Here is a 19,576-nt window from a genome sequence, read left to right on the forward strand (position 1 = left end):
GTCAGCTGGCGATCTGACAGGTGACATCTGACATCTCACATCGCGACCCACCTCCCTCCTTCGCTCCCTTATTCCCCCCAGACCCCTTCAGCCCACTGGACCAGGGAGGAAGGGAAGGGGGACCGTGCGGGCAATGGGTACGATGGCCACGGGTCCCCTGCCTTCCCAGGGCGGGACGGGCCTGCGCCCTGGCAAAACCACAAGCCGGGCCAGGACGTGGTGGCCTCACACGTTCTGCTGTGCAATCCTGGCCAGATCCTCGATGCCGCTCTCCCGTGATGCTCTTACTGGTGACTTCTCTTCCCCAAACCTTTTCCAGTTCAAGCCGCCTTCCCGACCGTGGTGGGTGTCCCCCACTTTGCGCCTTACCTCACAGAGACAACAGAAATGGGGGGCCGTCGGGCTTGACTGTACTACTCTGGCAAAGGTTGTGGGAGAACCATCCACTCCTCAGATCCTTCCCTGGGCAGCTCCCTCCTATCAGAAAGGTTCCAGCCCTAACGCGACCTTCTCGAAGAGCCCTTCACGGAGCCACTGCGGAAAGCCACTCTCCCGACTTACTCTATCCCCAGTCCGGTTTCATTTCCTTCTGGGATGTGTCAGAAAGGCAGGGACCCGGCCCGTCCCCACACCCTCTCCCCAGCACCTAGAACACAGTGTTCAGTAAATAGTCACCAAATAAACCAATTTCTTTGGGAAAACTAGTTCTGAGTGACCAAGAGCCCCGGGAGCACACCCACACCCCTCGCACAAAACTACGGCCCTCGTGGGGCACGTGGGCGGCTCCGTCGGTTGAGCATCCGACTTCGGCTCAGGTCATGATCTCGCAGTTTGTGAGTTTGAGCCCCGCATCGGGCTCTGTGCTGACAGCTCAGAGCCTGCTTCAGATCCTGTCTCCCTCTCTCTCTGCCCCTCCCCCGTGCTCTCTCTCCCCCCTAAAAATAAACATTAAAGAAAAGAAACTCAATCGCTCTCTTCCCAACTCAGACCTTTACGAAATCAACTTTTCCCTCTGCTTTGTTTTATTCTAAATCAAAGCTCTCTAGCGCCTTCTTTAAGCCACTGCCGCCCTGTGTCTACTATCCCCTCAAGCTTTTTTTTTTGTCATTCTAGAGCTTTTCGGGTATCTGGCTTCCGTTTTGCTGCTCTCCCTTATCCCTTAGTATTTTTAGTAACTCTTTCCACATGGTCAGTGACATCGTCAGTAACTGCAACACACGTGTCAACCGGTCAACTGCTGACCACAGGGCAACCCCGGCCTCAGACTCGTCCTGGCTTCCTCTTAAAAACCTCAGTCCGATTCCGGCGCAGGTCGTGATCTCGTGGTTCAGGAGTTCGAGCCCCGCATCGGGCTTGCTGCTGTCAGCACAGAGCCTGCTTCGGATCCTCTGTCCCTCCCAGGCTCGTGCTCTCTCTTTCTCTCAAAAATAAATAAAACATTAAAAAAAAAACAAAAAACAAAAACAAAACCCCTCAGTCTCCATTTTTCCCACCAGCCTGCCCTTGGTAACTCGGCTGCCCTCACTCCTCACGGAATCCTCTGTGCTGGCAGGGCTCTGTGCTCCACGCTCCTGGACACACACGGACTTCCCGCGGGTCTGCGGTCTGGATCCTACTAGTAACGCAATTCTCACCCCACATCCAACGCCCTGGTCTTCCTCCCACACGCTCTCCTGATCTCATCATACTCCAGCAAACCACTACGAAAGTCTTCAACTACCACGTGAGTATATTTAATCGCAGGTTGGATTACTTAAAATCACGCATTAAGGGGTGCCTGGGTGGCTCAGTCAGTTAAACGTCCGACTTCGGCTCAGGTCGCGATCTCACGGTCCGTGAGTTCGAGCCCCGTGTCGGGCTCTGTGCGGACAGCTCGGAGCCTGGAGCCCGCTTCGGATTCTGTGTCTCCCTCTCTCTCCAACCTTCCCCTGGTTGTGCTCCCTCTTTCAAAAATAAACATTTTAAAGAATAAATTAAAAATAATAAAGTAAAATTACACGCTAAGATACAAAGGAATGGGAGACTCGGGTAAGCAAGAGGCGGCCTTTCTATCTGTAACACGGACAGTCACGTTAAACAGAGAGCGCGGGTACTGCACGTTTTCATGTGGCTCCCACGACGGCAGGTGCAATTTACTTGAATTCCCAGCCACCACCTCCCACGATCACGTGGCCGGAAATACTCACGTAGATAAGTCCTGAATAGTAGCGGTCCTTCAGGTTGTGTAACACAGAAGCTTCGTTCAAGCACGTCAATTCCGCCATATCCTCCACCTTGGAAAACTTAGGTGGGTTCATCTTCTGGATGTCATCTTTGTTGACCATCGCCTTCTTTCCGTTCTCGGCCAACTCCACCATGACCTCGTCTCCCCGCTCTTCCTTGATACTGGCTGCCTCGAAACCATGGCGTTCCGACGGGATCCACACTAGCTTTTTAGCCGTCCAGTCGGCCTGAGTGGCGGGGTTGTAGATGACCGCTCTGTCCACAAAGAGGTACCTCTCCGGGTCTTCGAGTCCGGCTCTCTGGGCCATTGTAAACAGAAGGATCCAAGAGCAATTGCCTCTAGGAGAGGAAGACGAGGAGGAGGACAAGGTTAGGTGTTTACAAATACTGGACAACTCACAGATTTTACTCCTCTGAGGAACTTAAATCAAAACCTTTGGCCGACAGGAAGCATCAACGGTAGCAGAGGCGCTGGGGTCATCCCCTTCACGGCCACGCTAACCGGGCATCCAAAATAAATGTCAGGGGTGACCACAAACTAGGAGCCCTCAAGACATGCCCTCTGTTACCAAGGGCTGAAAACCAAGCAGGGGGAAGAGGCCGAGTTCCTGCGGGACTTTCCCCCCCGCCCCACCTCATCTCTTCTCTCGCCCCCGCCACAAATTAAACAGGGAGTCAAGAAGGCAAAGGAGAACGAAGACAAGGAAAGCAGAGACTCCTGATGAAAGGTCACGGAGGTGGTGCCTGAATTACGGTGGCCACGGGGGCGGAGCTACAGAAGGCACAGTAGCTGCTAAACAGTAAACCATCAAGGGGCGCCTGGGCGGCTCAGTCGGTTAAGTGTCTGACTTTGGCTCAGGTCACGATCTCACGGGGAGTTCGAGCCCCGCATCTGGCGGTGCACTGACCACTCAGAGCCTAGAGCCTGCTTCGGATTCTGTGTCCCCCTCTCTCTCTGCCCCTTCCCTGCTCGCGTGCTGTCTCTGTCTCTCAAAAAAAAAAAAAAAAAGGAATAAACGTTAAAAAAAATTTTTTAAAGAGAAAAGCACGTTCTTTCAAATCAGGTTAGGAGTTAGTCTAGAACATTCGTGATTTTCACAATTAATGTATCTTAAGACCTAACTGGTTGACTCAACACCCATGTGCCATTGGTTCATACTGAGCCGTCGGCCACGGCTCCATACGTGCCCCTCTCAGCTGCGTCTCGTCCTATCCTTGCGCCCCTGACTTTCTGGATCAAATGACGGGATTTTACAGTCATCACTCACCTTTCCGATGTGACTCATCACTCCTGCCTGACAATATCTTTGTGGAATCTGATGCCATCATTAAACACTTTTGTTATTACCCCAAATTCCAGGTTATTACAAATCCCAGAAGTATGGTCTCCGTGACCTCGTCCAAATCAACCCAAGAAGCCAACTGAGTAACTCCTCTTGCTCTATCACATCTTCCCAGTTTTTGCCTCCCCCACAAAATGATGGGGGTTCTTAGTAGGCAAAAGACAGAAAGCTGCAAGGCCAATCATGGAGTAGTCCAGGGCCACCTGGCTGGCTCAGTCGGTGGAGCGTGTGACTCCTGATCGCAGGGTTGTGAGTCTGAGCCCCACTCTGCGCATGGAGATCACTTAAAAATAAAATCTTAAAAGAAAAGCAGTCCAAAGTTGTTAAGAGGCTCTTAACCTCGGGTCCACAAATTTCAAGCTCCGTGAAATCACTGAAATGGTATAAAAACGTACATTTCAGAAATTATTTGTCCTAAGGCCACGCATCACAAACTTGCACGCCCCAGAGCCTGGTTCTCAAACTTCGGCGGGTGCAGCACGCAAAAGGCTTGCTGGAGCCCCATCCCAGAGTCTCCAGTTCAGCGGGTCCGGGGCGGAGCCTGGTAATTTGCATTTCTAACAACTTCTCAGACGCAGCCGGTCCTGGCCGCCCCCCCGCCCCCCACCCCTTTGAGAACCATCACTCCTTAGTTCTCTGGTTGCCATGGTGAGCCACTGGCGTTAACAGGTATGCTGGCATAGACACAAAGGTTGACACCCAATGTTCTAGACTAATTCTTAACCTGATTTAAAACGTATATGCTACCGTTTTGAAAATCATGGACCTGAGTAAAACAAAAATCAGAAAACAAGACGCAACAAACGAACAAAAAAAATCACAAAAGATGTAGCATTAAGACTTCTCCAAACAAAAATGCTAACATGTTTTAGAGTTCAACTTGTATTTGCCTTCTTCGGCATTCATGTGCAGGCGGGCCATACAGTACAGAAACTTTTCGCGGGGAGCATGTACAGTCTGAAGAATGGTTTCCAACTCCCATCATCACCTCCAGGGACCGGCTTTCGTAAGACCAGTAACACGCTTTCTGTCTTTGCAACGTATACTTTGCAAACCGCTAAAAAGGGAGCCATGGCACTGAGGGGGGACTCATCCAAGGTCAATCTGGCCCCGGACAAGAGGACACACACCCCACCTTTACAAATGGCAGCCTTTTGAAAGAGAAAATATCCCACCCTAACAAAATATGGCAACAAGTTACTCTCATGATTAAGAGGTATGAACTGTATATCCCACATGACACCTAGGAAGTGGTCTCGCTTCTCGTAGGCGCGTGCATGCACAAATTTCTGTAATTTTACATTGGGCATGTAATTATATGCTTAAGTTGAGTGGGTGGCTATAAATTAGAATAGCTTAACAGGTCATTTCTGCAGCAGACCTTTTTTTTTTTTTTTTTAAAGTAAATTATATACTTAAAAATTAGTTTGCCGAATTGGTACATTTTATTTTATTTTCTTAGGCTTATTTATTTTGAGAGAGACAGAGCGCAAGCAGGGCAGGAGCAGAGACAGAGAGGGAGAACCAACTCGGGGCTTAAACTCATGAACCGTGAGATCACAACCTGAGCCAAAATCAAGAGTTAGATGCTTATTGGACTGAGCTACCCAAGTGCCACCCCAAATTGGTACATTTTAAATTTATCTGTATTTTTTTCTAGGTGAGGAAATGATTGTCATGTAAGGTGGGGGAAAACAATAGATCACAAAAATGTTAATTTTAAAATGCTCCTGACGTTGTGGGGGAAATTTACATACACACTTCTTTTTTTTTTTTTTAAAGGGAACAGATAACGAATTAAAAACAGATAAGTGGATAAATAGGAACAGATACACATTGAATCTTCACTGGATAGTGAGATTACAAATTACTTCCACTTTTCCGGAGTTTCCTACAAGTAATTAGACGCTGAGCGGACAGGACCGTTTCCTGTTCCTGGCTGTATGGTGAGCACTTAGCCGCTTCCAGGGGCCACAGGACACTGACCAAGTATCACAGGCGTGGTCCCTACTCTCATCGTGACCTTCACCTTCTCCACAACCCAAAACCTACCATTCCTCCCAATCCTGACCCAAACGCGGCCCTCTGAGAAGTTCTTTCTCAGGTCAACCTGGCAACTTAATCCTTCTCGTCCTCACATTTTCGACTGCTCTCCTGGCATTCTCCGTGCTCTCCCTGCACGCTAGCAGAGGGCTGAGCACGTAGTAGGGACTCAGGCTGCTGAGTCTGATCGAGTTCGCGCGGCCAGCGAGGAGGCTGTGTTCGCTTTAACTCCATTCCTTCGTACATTTGGTCCCCGATCTTGAGAATCCTGCTATTTAACGGTGAACCCACTCCCAAAAGCCTAGTCTATGGCAGGGAGAACAGCACAATGTTTAAAAATAGCAAACACTGCTCTCTATCGTTAATTACGGCCGGGCACTATTCTTTCTACACGGTTTACCTTTACCGCCTCTCAATCCTCACAACTATCAATATCTCCGTTTTACAGATGAAGACGTTAAGGTGGAGAGAAAGCCGATAACCAGTGCGAGGTCGCGGATGTCACAAGCAGCAGAGCTGGGGTTAACCTCAGAGTCCCAGCCAGGTGACCGGGGGGTGTTCTGAAGGGCGTGAAGTATGCTCCACGCTGCCTCTCCACTAAATAAAAATCCTATCGATTCCGGTTTCAAGAAGGCAGGCTCAGCAATGAGCAAACACACTAGCACAATCCCGCAAAGGCTTTACGTTTAATAGGAAAAGAAAAAACCACTTATACTTAGGAGAAAAGGGAATAAAGAGGAAGCTCTTTGCAACAGACAGAAAGATAACTGGAAGGTGTTTGGTATCATCGGGAATAACTGGCTAATTGTAGCGAAGTCATTGATCCGTAGACGAAGGAACCCCCTACTGAGCCAAAGCCCCATCCCCTTGACTAGATTTAGACACACACACCCCCTTCCCACGGCCATTTTTTACTTCCAGCGAAATGCCACCCAGCAAACTTCTCAGCTGCCTCCGGGCACCTACTATAGGCACAGAGATGGGAAAACAACTCAATTTTGTGAAGATCTTACGCACGCCAAGCCAAACAACGATGGCTACATTATCCGTGACAGCACATCCCTCTAGAACAGATCAACTAAAACAGAATTGTCCCACCTGGTTTAACACCACCACTGAGGCGACTTCACCTTACAGGCACGTGGGAACCTATTAATGCGCCAAAAATGCCGCGGAACCAAATGAGCACGCCCCCAAACCAAACGCAAAAGGGCACCCGCTATCTGTGGCCCGCACCTTCTCTCTGCTAACATCTTCCCGCTGGGTGTGGAGGCAACCCCAGGAATTTCAATGCTTCCCGTTCGCTGAGAAGGTCCACCAAATGCTGAAGCATACAGTCTCCCCCTCCCCGCACGACGTGCCCTTCAGAATTTCCTCCAGCTCGCCTTTCATTCTGTCTGTCTTCATTGTGATGATTTCCCCAAGGAGCCCAAATAAAAAGCCAACCTCTGGGGTCACATCCCTTTGCTGCAAAAGCTCGGGCTGCACACCGCCCGATTACACCATATGCTTTCTCCAGATAAGGCCAGGGAAGAACCGAATTTGAGACACAGAAGTAAAAGGATGCATAAAATAAAATGGCCACTTTTTCAGAATCCGAGACAGACGGGGGCATACTTCAACGTCAAAAGCAGGGGACTAAGAGAATACTTGGTATGGGCAGACTGATGAAAGAAATAAAACAATAAATAGATTAAAGTTTTCCAGAGTGAGGTACTATCGAGAATAATGAAGCCTGCCTCAGAGAATCTTCAGTTCCCAACATTAAAAAAAAAAAAAAAAAAATCTCAGCAAAGCCAAAGTATTATATTTAGTATATTATATTATTGGGCAAAAACAGCAGCCTTTGTTCCGTTCGCAGGCTGGAGCTACCCCGCCTGCTCTCCCCTACCCCACCCCACCCCACCCCAGCCACCCCACCCCCTTGCATCCACCGCAGTGGTCTTGAACGGAGCCGCAGAGGCCCCAGAAACAGATAACGGTCACAGGCAGAGGCCACGCCACCCAGCTGAGCCCAGACCCGCCGAGCGACCAGCCTCCCTCCCCAGGCCCCGGCTCCCGGGCCGGCCGGCCGGGCCGGGGGGCCTCCCGGGTCCCCCCGGGCCGCACCCGCCCACCGCAGGCCCACAAAGCCCCCGCGAACGCCGCGACTCGGCGGCTTCCACTCCCCTCCGACCCCATTCCAGGCCCATTTCATGGGCTCAGGGTGTGACCCCAGCTGCAGAAGGCCAGCCAGAGAGTCCGCGGCGAGCCGTGCCCGGATCGCTTACACAATAAAGGGATCCCGAGGCGAGGGCTGACCCTCCCCCCGGCCGCCCTGCCGCAGCGCGCCCCCGCCGCATTTCCCGCCTCGCCCCCCACCCCGCCCCGGGCCTCGCCGCGCGTCCGGCCTCGGCCCCCCGCGGCCCCCCGCCCGCGCTCCTGCCCCACGGCCCCGGCGGAGTCCACCCACCCCCTCCGCGCGCCGGCGGCCGGCTCGGACCCTCGCCCGCCGCGCGCTGCCCGGGCCGTGCGGAGGGGCCCCTGCCCTCCGGGCCCCCCACCCCTCGGGGCCGGGAGCGCCGCCGGCCTTCCGAGCCCTGCGAACCCTCTACCGCACCCGGGCTGCCGGGCCGGCCTAATCCGCCCGGGAACCCACCCAGGAGCCGGCCCTTCTTGTCCGGCGCCCCCCACCCACACCCAGGATCGCGCTTTCCAGCCCGCACCGCGGCTCCCTCCCCTCGCGGGACCCCCGGGGCCTCCACCGGAGCACTAGGCCTCCCGACCCCCGTGCCCCACAGATCCCACACACCGAGGACCAGGTCCCTGCATCCCCACCCCCGGATTGCCATCCCCAGCCCCCCCCCGCAAGGGTCGTCCCCCCGGCACACCCAGGCCGCGATCCTTGCAGGGGTCTGAAGCTCCAGGACCCTATTCCTCGACTCTCCAGAGGGCTCTCCACCCACCGGGGTCGGTTCCCTCCGCACCCCCCGCCAGGGCCGGTCCCCGCACGAATCTCCGGCTCCGCAGCACCAGCCCTCCACCCAGCGCCCCCTCGGTCTTCTCCGTGCTCCTGCCTCCCACAGGCGCCCCGCACCCTTCCCCCGGCCCGGGACCCTTCCCTCCCCCACCGCCGTGCCCCCGCCCGCGGCCGCCGCGTTCGGACCCGGGCCGCCGCACCTCTCACCTTCAGCCGAAGATGGTGGCGCCGGCGCACGTCCCCAGCCGAGACCACAGATCCGGCCCCTCAGTCCCAAACCCACCGCTGCCTCCGCCGGGCTCCTTTAGCACTGCCGCTCGGGGCTGCCCCACCCACTCCCACCCTCATTGGGCCAGCTCCACGCCCGTCACCGCCGCCCCCAGACCCACTGGTCCGTTTGCGCGCCCATCTCCAAGGGAAGACGTTAGCAACCCGAACGAAGCTACCTTCCCGAGGTCCGCTCCCTCCACCCACCTGGAATGATGCTCATTGGCTCCCGCTCCCAGCCCAGGCCGCCGGGGCCGCAGTCTCATAGGCTGTCCCGCACGCCCGTCACAGATTCCGGGAGGTGCGGCCGGGGCAGCCGCGGGCGATTGGCTGGCGCCCGCGGAGACGGACAGCCGGGGCCGGCCGGGAGCCCGCGAGCCCGCGGAGCAGCGGCTGCGGACCCCGCGGGGGCCCGGGCCGTGCGGACGCCGGGGCAGGTGTGCCGCGGCGGGGAGCCCCGAGCCGCGCCCGGACGCGCCTCGCCCGGCGTCGGGCCGACGCGGCAGCCCACTCGGGCGCCTCGCCGCCCCCTCTCCGTGCCGCAGCCGGCGTGCCCCGCAGCCGCACCGGCTCCCACCGCCGAACCGCGGGCCCCCGGCGCTGCCTGCAGGGGCGGGGCCCGAGCGCGGTCCACAGGCCTTACGTCACCCCCGGCGCTGCTGCGGGGGGCGGGGGCCGCGGCTCTGCGGCTCACCTGCAGTGGGGGGAGGGGGCGGGGCCCCGGGCGGCTCTGCCCATGCGCGCGGGCGCCGCCGGGGGCCCCGGGCCGCGGGCCGCGCCGCAGCCGCCGTCGCGATCCCGGGCGGCCTTCTCCGCTGCCGCAGTTGGGGTGTTTGCGCGGGGAGGGGCCTCGCTCCCTACCCGGGCTCCTGGCTGGGCTGAGATCCCAGAACGAGAGGCGAGCCCGCCTAGGAGAGAAGACTCGGGAACAGGACGTTCGTTCACCTCACTCATTCGTTCTTTGCTTCATTCATTCATCACAAGGAGCCCCCAGTCCAATCCCCTAGCGCCTGTAAGCTCTTCGGAGGCCTCAGAAGACTTTGGAGAACTGGAGGGGGCGGGTTGGGGGGAGGGGGAGGCTCCAAAATAAGGAAAGGAAACTGGAAAAATTGAAGCTAATAAATATTTAATATCTGAAATATCTGCAGCATCCAGTCAACTGTAACATGACTTACATAATTACATATAACAGAGTTTAAGTCACAAGAGCGAAACGAATTACTTGTTCTGCCGAAAAGTGCAAATCATCAAAAGCCCTTTCCCAAATTTTTAGAGCAAAATGCAGTTATTTAATCTTGGCGATGGTGCGTTGCAATACGTGTGATGTAAGTGGGTAAGCCTAGGAAACTTGCAGTCTGGTTAAAAAAAAAAAGTGAATAAAGCAAAAAAAAAAAAACAAGGCAGGAAATGATAAGGAAGGGTTGGCTGGTGGAATTCAGAGAGGGCTCCAAGAGGCCTCGGAGCGCAGTCCTTCCTGGGGAAGTCGGAATCAGGTCCTGTGTCCTTTGTCCTAGTGCATCTGGTTCCCCACCCCCCACCAGGCCCCTGGGGTAAGCAGCTCCTTGTCCAGGTGACTTGTGACTTGGCTCCATGAAGAGGTCTGCCCTTAATGCAGTCTGCACGGGGAGTACAGGTTAACTGTACAAAATACGCGAACGACGTTCCTCTTCTGAAATGTTTAAGGGTGTTCAGAGAGGACCAAAGAGTCCACTGGTCATTTCTGAATGCAGTGTGCCACGCCTAGAGCATTCATGCACAGACAACCCTGTTAGCCACCAAGTCTGTAGTTTCCCACAATTTTTTTTAACGTTATTTATTTTTCAGAGACAGAGACAGAGCACGAGTGGGGGAGGGGCAGCGAGCAAGGGAGACACAGAATCTGAAACAGGCTCCAGGCTCCGAGCTGTCAGCCCAGAGCCCGATGCGGGGCTCAAACCCACAAACTATGAGATCATGACCTGAGCTGAAGTCGGACGCTCAACTGACTGAGCCACCCAGGCGCCCCCCACGTTTTTTTTTTAATTAATTTATTTTTTTTTTTGCGGGGGTGGGGGAGGGACAGAGGGAAAGAGAGAATCCCAAGCATGCTCCACGATGTCAGCACAGAGCCTAGACTCGCTGCTCGGATCTCACGAACAGAGAGATCATGACCTGAGCTGAAATCGAGTCGGTCGCTTAAGGGACTAAGCCTCCCAGGTACCGCTTCCCACAATTTTAAAACAAACTCAGTGGATCCTCATCAGAAGGCGGCAGGAAACTCACCAGAATTAAACGTCACAAGGATGTTAGTCTTAATGAGAAATCAGTATCAAAGAGAATGTTCCCAGATGTACTTTCTATAGCCCCGGCGACTCTCCCAACACTTAGACCTGGTGTTTTTAACTGCCTGCTGGAAATCTCTACCTGGGTGAGAGGGAAACTGCAAAGCAGCAAGTCTTAAAGCTCTTTTCTTCCTATTTCCATTTCACCCTCTCTCCAACTTCCCTTTGTTAATGGAAGCAGCCTTGAAACCCCTGATCCCTTCCTCTCCCTGGCTCCAATATCATGTCCCTCTCTACCTCTATCATCCAACCAGCCAGGCTCCTCCCCCATGGAGCTGTATTCCAGAATCTGCTGCCATTTTGATGAGGAAAACACAGGACTTCCAACCCAATAAACCTGGTTTTGAATCCATCTCGGCCATTACTGGGTGTTTAAACTTTGATCAATTCTTTAACCTCATCTTTAAGAGGGGGAAATAAATATGGGGTGCCGGGGTGGTTCAGCCGGTTGAGCGTCCTTGGTTCAGGTCACGATCTCGCAGTTCGTGAGTTCAAGCCCCACGTCGGCCTCTGTGCTGACAGCTCGGAGCCCGGAACCTGCTTCGGATTCTGTGTCTCCCTCTCTCTCTGCCCCTCCCCTGCTCGCACTCTTTCTCTCAAAAAGTAATAAAAGGGAGATATAAATAGATACTTTAAGGACTCATTCAGTGGATACATAACAGGATGATGTACCAGGGGGGAAAAGGGGCATCACGAAATATAGTAGATTAACAATTGTTTTTCAGTCTACAAGTTCATTACAAGTGAAAGAAATCTTTCCCTTCTTTCTCCATAGTAATTTTTGCTGACAGTCCAGGCTGCTTTACCCCCAGAAGAGAAAGTTCACAGACCATTGTTTTGCACTGTTTAGGTCAGAAGTCCAAACTCATTCCCTCAGGGTGGTTCCGGCCCATGAACCTGTTTTGTATCTGCACAGGGCTGATACGAAGATTTTTTTTTTTTTTTTTTTACTTGAATGAATTCCAACATTTAAAAATCTATCCAGCACCATTAGCCATTAGGGAAAAGGAAATCAAAATCATAATGAGATACCACTCCACACCCACCGGGAATGAATCGAAAAGATAGACAATAGCAAGTGTTGGTGAGGATGTAGAGAAACAGGAAAGCTCAGTCATTTCCAGTGGGCATATAAAATGGAGCACCCACTCTGAAAAATCATCTGCCACGTGCTTAAAAACTTCAACACAAAGGGATCCACGAGGCTACCCTTAGGTACCTACCAAGCGACAACAACAAAAATGTAATACGTATATGGACCCAAAGACTTGCACACAAATGCTCACAGCAGTGACAATATTCACAACAGTAGAGAGAAAAGAAAGAAAGGAACAAAGGAAGGAAGGATGGAAGGAAGGAATCAAGAAAAAGAGAAGAGGAAGGGAGGAAGGAAGGGACAGAGAAAGAAAGAAAGAGAAGAGAAAGAAAAAAGGAAAGAAAAAAGAAAAGAAAAGAGGCATTCCGTCAACTGGGGAATGGATACACGAAATGTCTACATCCATACAACGGAGTACTACTCATCAATAAAAAGGAACAAACTACAGATAGGTACGTATGTGCAACAACATGGGTGAATCTCGAAAACATTACACTCAGTGACAGAAGTCAGACACAGAGACCACATTTTGTGTGATCCCATTTATCTAAAATATCCATAAAAAGGAGAGCGATAGACATAGAAAGTAGAATGATGGTTGCCTGGGGTGAGGGACAGGGTGGGGGAGGAGGGACAGCGCAGAGATTAATGGTATATTTACATGAGGGATCTTTTTTGTTTTAATTTTATTTTCTATTTTTTAATTTATTTTTTACTTTAAAAATGTTTTTATTTATTTTTGAGAGAGAGAGAGAGAGAGAATGAATGAACGGGGAAGGAGCACAGAGGGAGGGAGACACAGAATCCGAAGCAGGCTCCAGGTTCCGAGCTGTCAGCACAGAGCCCGACTCGGGAGCTCATGACCTGAGCGGAAATTGGACGCTCAACCGAGTCACCCCGGCGCCCCTACATGAGAGATCTTATTGGGATGATGGAAATGTTCTAAAACTGATTCATGGTAATGGTTGCACAACTTGATAAATCTACTAAAAAAAAAAAAAATCACTGAATTTTATACTGTGAATGACATGATTTGCAAAATACACCTTAATAATTAAAAAAAAGAGAGGGGCGCCTGGGTGGCTCAGTCGGTTAAGTGTCCAACTTCGGCTCAGGTCATGATCTCGCGGTTCGTGAGTTCGAGCCCTGTGTCAGGCTCTGTGCTGACAGCTCAGAGCCTGGAGCCGGCTTTGGATTCTGTGTCTCCTTCTCTCTCTGCCCCTTCCCAGCTCATGCTCTGTCTCTGTCTCAAAAATAAATAAAACATTAAAAAAAATTTTTTTTTTTAAAAAGAGCTATCACATGAAAATCCAGATTTCTGGTTTCCCTTGAAAAATTAGATGATCTGGGGGCACCTGGGTGGCTCGGTCGGTTAAGCATCGGACTCTGGCTCAGGTCATGATCTCATGGTTCGTGAGTTCGAGCCCCATGTCAGGTGAGCTCAAGTCCCACTTTGGGTGAGCACGAGCCCTGCTTCTCTCTCTCCCTCCCTCTTTGCCTCTCTCCCCCTCTGCTCCTTGCTCACTTGTGCTCTCTCTCTCTCTCAAAAAAAAAAAAAAAAAATTGGAAGATCTGGAAATTCAACAGCAATTTGGTGATGCTTCGGCTGCCACTCATTCTTAGACAAAGCATGTGTCCCCCAGTATGCCTCAGTCACCACTGAGCCCTGTGGTCTCTTAGAGCCGACCTGCTTCACTCACTGACATCCATCCTTCCTTCCTTCCTCTTTCTTTCTTTCTTTTTTTAAGTAGGCTTGTCGCCCAGCGCAGAACCGAACTCACGACCCTGAAATCCAGACCTAGGTTGAGATCACAAGTCAGATGCTTAACTGACCGAGCCACCCTCACTGGCATTCTTTGCCTAGTCTTTCTAGCCATTTATTTGAGTTTTCTGTCCTTGTTATGCCTGTCGAGGAATTTCAAGCCAGATCATCCAAGAGAGATAAAAAGGGTAGTAATTTTGAGTTGAAGAGCTGCTTCCCTGGGGTGCGTGGCTGACTCAGTCAATGGAACACTGACTTGATCTCAGGGTCTTGAGTTCGAGCCCCACATTGGGCATGGAGACTACAGAAAAAGAAAAGAAAAGAACAGTTTCCCTGACAGTGGGAAGGAGTCAGAGGTTTAGAGTGTCCGTGACAAGTACAGAGAGGGGCCTCCTTTCAACATGGTTCCTGGGAGGGCCTTGGGGCACAGACAATTGTTTTTAAAAATTTCCAAAGCAGGCTCCAGGCTCTGAGCCGTCAGCACAGAGCCCAACACCGGGCTCGAACTCACAGACTGTGAGATCATGACCTGAGCCAAAAGTCAGATGTGACTGAGCCACCCAGACACCCCAGGGCGCAGACAACTGTAATGACCAACTTACAGCCTGCCAGGGGCAATCACATTTGACCAGCCTGACAGATCAGTGCCCACCTGTTGACATCTTGAATCAGCAGGAGTAATGCTAAAAACAGAGACTCCAGTGAGCTGAGAAAGGAAAAAACCTTCCAGAATTTTCTTGGGCCTCTTAAGCTCTGGGGTTCTGGGAAGAAAAAAAAAAAATACAAACGAACCATGAGAAGAGTTTCCTGAAATGCACGAATGTAAGGCTTCTTGCCAACTATGTAGGATAAGGCTAAGTCAGATTTCAGGTGATTTAGAAACACTAAGGCATGGTAGTTGATAGTCCCTGCATCCTAATATAGAGCAAGTCACATCTGCTGTAAATGCTTTTTTTTTTTTGCAAATACTTATTGAGTGTTTTTTGTGTCTAGATTGTGCCAGGTGCTGAGGAAATGCCTATATCAACATAGGCATAGTCTCTACCCTTGGGACCAAGGAGGTAGGCAGGGGCCAGATCGGGCCCTATAGAAGCATACGTCTAGCAGGAGATATAAGCAAATAGGCCGATAATTATAAATAACTATATAATTTTAGAGCAGGGGATCTGAGTCTGGAGTCCATGGAAATCTAAAGCATTTTAATGCCAGGGGCACCTGGGTGCCTCCGTTGGCTAAGTTTCCATCGCTCGATTTCGGCTCAGGTCACGATCTCACAGTTCATAAGATCGGGCCCCGCAGTGGGCTCTGAGCTGACAGCACAGAGCCTGCTTGGGATTCTCTCTTTCCCTCTCTCTCTGCCCCTCCCCTGCTCGATTTCTCTCTCCCTAAATAAATAAATACACATTTAAAAAGAAAGAATTTTAATTCTATAAAACCTTTGAATTGCATGCAAAATTTATTGTGTGCCTTTCTTTCTTTTTTTTTTTTTCTGGGGAGGAGATCTACAGGTCTTAGCGGATTCTCATAGAGTCCCCTGATCCAAAAAAGGTTACGGGAATCCAATGTAGTATGATAAATACAGTACTACAGCAAGAGTCAGGAATGCATCACAGGGACACTTAACTCCAATGGTGGCAGGGGTGGGGACGGGGGATGTCCCAGACACTCTTCTTAGAGAAAGTAATTTTGAAAATGTAATCTGAAGAGTAAGACGTTAACCAGAGAGAGGGGGGGAAATCCTTTCTGAGAAAACAGCCCAGAGAAGAGAGGGCGCAGGGTTTTCCGAGCACAGAAAGAAGTTCAGAGTCGCCAGAGCCGAGAGAACAAGCAAGGAGGGGCAGCGAAATTCTGGGACCAAGGAGGTAGGCAGGGGCCAGATCGTGCCTGTAGACCCCGAGGTGGAATTCAGATTTTATCCGGAGGACAACAGGGAACCACGGGAGAGTTTTCATTTGAAGACTGACATGACTGGGGTTGCGTTTTAGAAGGATCCCACTGGTTATAATGTAGTGGATGGATTGAAGCGGGGTGTGGGAAGAACGTTTAAGAGACTGCTGCAGCAAAAGTCCAGCTGAGAGATGCTGGTCACCTGGTCCCAGCAGGCTGGAGAGATGTGGGGATTACTTGTGCAAGGATTAAGTGAGGTATTTTGTGGCAAGCCAACTCACGAAGATACTACATGGCGCAAAAGCATATCTACAGTGCCTAGCACAACGCTTAACACATACACTGATTCCTTTCCTCCTGGGTCTCCTGGCCTCCTGAATTAAAAATAATCACCCATTGAATCCTATGCACACATTTTTATAGAAGCGCCCGTCTAAAACTCCTTACATGTTTTTGCCTCGATCAAGACCAGCGCCATCCCGTAGAAGTGAATGGTGATGGGGAGCCTGGGTGGCTCAGCCAGTGAAGCATCCGCCTCTTGGTTTCCGCTCAGGTCAAGATCTCACGGTTTGCGGGTTCGAGCCCCGCGTCGGGCTCTGTGCTGACAGCATGGAGCCTGCTTGGGATTCTGTCTCCCTCTCTCTCTACCCCTCCCTCACTTGTGCTCTTTCTGTCACTCTCAAAATAAATAAGTAAACTTCTTTAAAAAATTTAGAAAAGGTGAAGTGAAATCAACGAAATCAATTTTTTTAATGTTTATTTATTTTGAGAGAGAGAGTGAAAGAGCGCAAGCAGGGGAGGGGCAGAGAGGGAGAGAGAGAATCCCAAGCAGGTTCCGCACTGTCAGTGCAGAGTCCGACCCAGGGCTCGATCTCACAAACCGTGAGGTCATGACCTGAGCCGAGATCAAGAGTCGGACGCTTAACCGAGTCGGACGCTTAACCAACTGAGCCAGCCAGGCGCCCCTGGAATTAATTTTAACAACGTATTAACCCAAGGCAGAGAGAATAGTACATGTTGACACGTCATCAGTTAAAAATCATTAATGAGATGTTACACATTCTTGTCCTTGTGCTAAGTGTTCAAAATCCAGTGTGTTTCAGACCTGTTGCGCTTTAAATGTTCAAGAGTTACACGTGGCTGGTGGCTACCATAGAGGACAGAGCACAGGGCACAGAGTTAGACGGTCAACACCTTGCAGGCAAGTCCAGTCTGTTCAGCTGGTACCCCCAGGAACTAGCTCCATGCTTCATACATAACAGAAGCCCAGGAACTATTGGGTAGAGGTGAGCAGGATCGCAGCAGAAAAGGATGGTGGGCTAGGGGCGCCTGGGTGGCTCAGTTGGTTGGCCATCCGACTTTGGCTCAGGTCATGATCTCACGGTTTGTCAGTCCGAGCCCCGTGTCAGGCTCTGTGCTGACAGCTCAGAGCCCGGAGCCTGATTGGGATTGTGTGTGTGTGTCTCTCTCTCTGCCCCTCTCCTGGTAGTGCTCTGTCTCTCTCTTTCTCAAACATAAATAAACGTTAGAAGTTTTATTTTGAAAAAGAGAGAGACAGAGCACAAGTTGGGGAGGGGCAAAGAGAGGGAGACACAGAATGGGAAGCAGGCACCAGGTTCCGAGCTGTCAGCACAGAGCCTGACGTGGGGCTCGAATCCATGAACCATGGGATCATGACCTGAGCTCAAGTCGGATGCTTAACCGACTGAGCCAACCAGGCGCCCCATAAACATAAAAAAAAATTTTTTTTTTTTAAAGGATGGTGGGCTGGGTGCAAGAGACCAAAACCCAGGCAAGGAAAAGTGATACCAGAAAACAGTGGGAAATAACAGCATTTGACTACAGGATGTACTGCACGCAGCAGAAAACAAGGTGGGAAGTGGTCCTGGAGTTTGTCGAAAGCCAACGCCATACCCTATACATCCGGGGATTCCCAAGCGTCCAGAGTAATTGCCAATCAGTAAATATTTAAGGAGCAAATGGACAGAAAAGTAAGAGAAAGAGGTGGCAGAAAAGGATAACAGGAGAAAGGAAAATGTTAGCAATGTGGATAACCATTGCTGGGGTTCATGTGGGCAAGAAACAAGCCACCGGAAGGTTTACTGGAGAACCTAGGTTGTCATCATTCCGGGGACTCCGGTGGATCCCCGGAGGCAAACCGATGGAGAAACCCGGAGTCTGGTCAATGGTCTGAAGCGAAAGCAAGGTTGTTGGTCTCCGAGCGTCTGCTGGTCCCTGGTAGATGGGACCTGGTGGGAGCCTGGAGAATCATGTGATGGTGCAGAGGGCCCGAGTTCAAAATCAAGCCTGACTGTTGTCATATGACGTGGCATCATTGTCCTTAGTCCAGTCAGGCTGCTATAAAAGAATTCCAAGTAACTGATGCTTGGTAAACAACAGAAATTCGTTTCTCACAGTTCTGGGGGCTAGAAGTCCAAGATCAAGGTGTCTTCAGGGTCAGTGTCTGGTGAGGGCTTCTTCCTGGTTTGTAGAAGCCCATCTTCTGGCTGTGTGCTCACACGATTGGAAAGGCAAGGGAGCTTTCTGATGTCTCTTTAATAAGGGCAGTAGTTCCACACACGAGGGCTCCATCCTAATGACCTACTCACCTCCCGAAGGCCCACTTCCTATCACATTAGGGGCTATGATTTCAACATACAAATTTGGTGGGGGGGGGGGGGGGGGAGAGGACATAAACATTCATTCCATTGCGTAACTGGTCTCTCTACTTCTGCAAATATTTGAAATATTCCATGACAGAGCATTCATTTTTTAAAGATTTTTAAGATTTTTTTAAAGGACGAGTGGGGGAGGGGCAGGGAGAGAGAGAGAGAGAGAGAGACAGAGAGAGAGACAGAGGGAGAGAGAGAATCCCAAGCAGCCTCCGTGATGTCAGCACAGAGCCGGAGGCAGGGCTCAAACTCAACAAACCATGAGATCATGACCCGAGTCAAAATCAAGAGTCGGACGTTTGATCGACTGAGCCACCCAGGTGTCCCAAAGATTGTATCTTTTTAAGTAATCTCTACACCCAACATGGGGCTCGAACTCACAAACCCAAGATCAAGGGTGTATGCTCCACCGACTGAGCCATCCAGGTGCCCCCCCCCCCAAAATCATTTTTGTCGGTAGGATTTCTACCGGGAGGGCTGGATTTTAGGGAAAAGGCAATGAGATCCTAGCGAAAATAAGAAATTCCTTCGCGTGATGCTCATGGGGTCTCAACCTACTCGCGGAAACGCTTGTCTCCTGTCCCTTCAACACAGTGGCTTCTCCCGATAATGGCCTCTCTGGCCATCTTCTCCCCTTTGCTGGTGCTGTTTCCCATGGGAAGGCCCCTCCTCGACTCACCCACCTGGCCGGGTTCCCCCATAATGTGCAGGCTGAGTCAACTCACCTCCTTCTGAAGCTTCACTCAATACTCTGGCCAAAACGTTGAGTTCCTGTTGTACTTAAACCGACTTTGTTTCCTGCCTGTTCACACCTCTCCCTCTAAATTAAAACATGAGCTTCTTCGGGGGGCACAGTTCCTCCTTCCCTGAAGGCAGGGCACAGAGCTGGACCGCTGACAAATAGGTAATCAATGGCAAGTATCAGGTCACCTTGTGATACCAAATCCCGCCTCTGCTACTTTTACACTCTCCTCTAGTCCCTGTCCCGGTGACTCCACAAACT

At 51.3% G+C, this 19,576-nt stretch overlaps 1 protein-coding gene across 4 annotated transcripts in view; it reads right to left on the bottom strand.

Moving 5' to 3' along the window:
* The window catches only part of MYH10 (myosin heavy chain 10), a 130,670-nt gene extending 121,532 nt beyond the window's left edge, over nt 1-9,138 (bottom strand). The window contains exons 1-2 of one of the 4 annotated variants that reach the window (XM_042915177.1): nt 9,043-9,138; nt 2,187-2,562 (exon numbers count right to left, since the gene is read on the bottom strand). In XM_042915177.1, the coding sequence (XP_042771111.1) occupies nt 2,187-2,562; nt 9,043-9,101 (435 nt within the window). In that variant the 5' untranslated portion in view covers nt 9,102-9,138. Of the gene's footprint in view, nt 1-2,186; nt 2,563-8,775; nt 8,926-9,042 lie in introns of those variants that run through there. The other 3 variants (XM_042915178.1, XM_042915179.1, XM_042915180.1) reach the window with 3 other exon arrangements.
* Between the last annotated feature and the right edge of the window lie 10,438 nt (nt 9,139-19,576).

This window comes from Panthera leo, chromosome E1 (genome assembly GCF_018350215.1).
Source record: "Panthera leo isolate Ple1 chromosome E1, P.leo_Ple1_pat1.1, whole genome shotgun sequence".
NCBI classification, from domain to species: Eukaryota; Metazoa; Chordata; class Mammalia; order Carnivora; family Felidae; genus Panthera; species Panthera leo.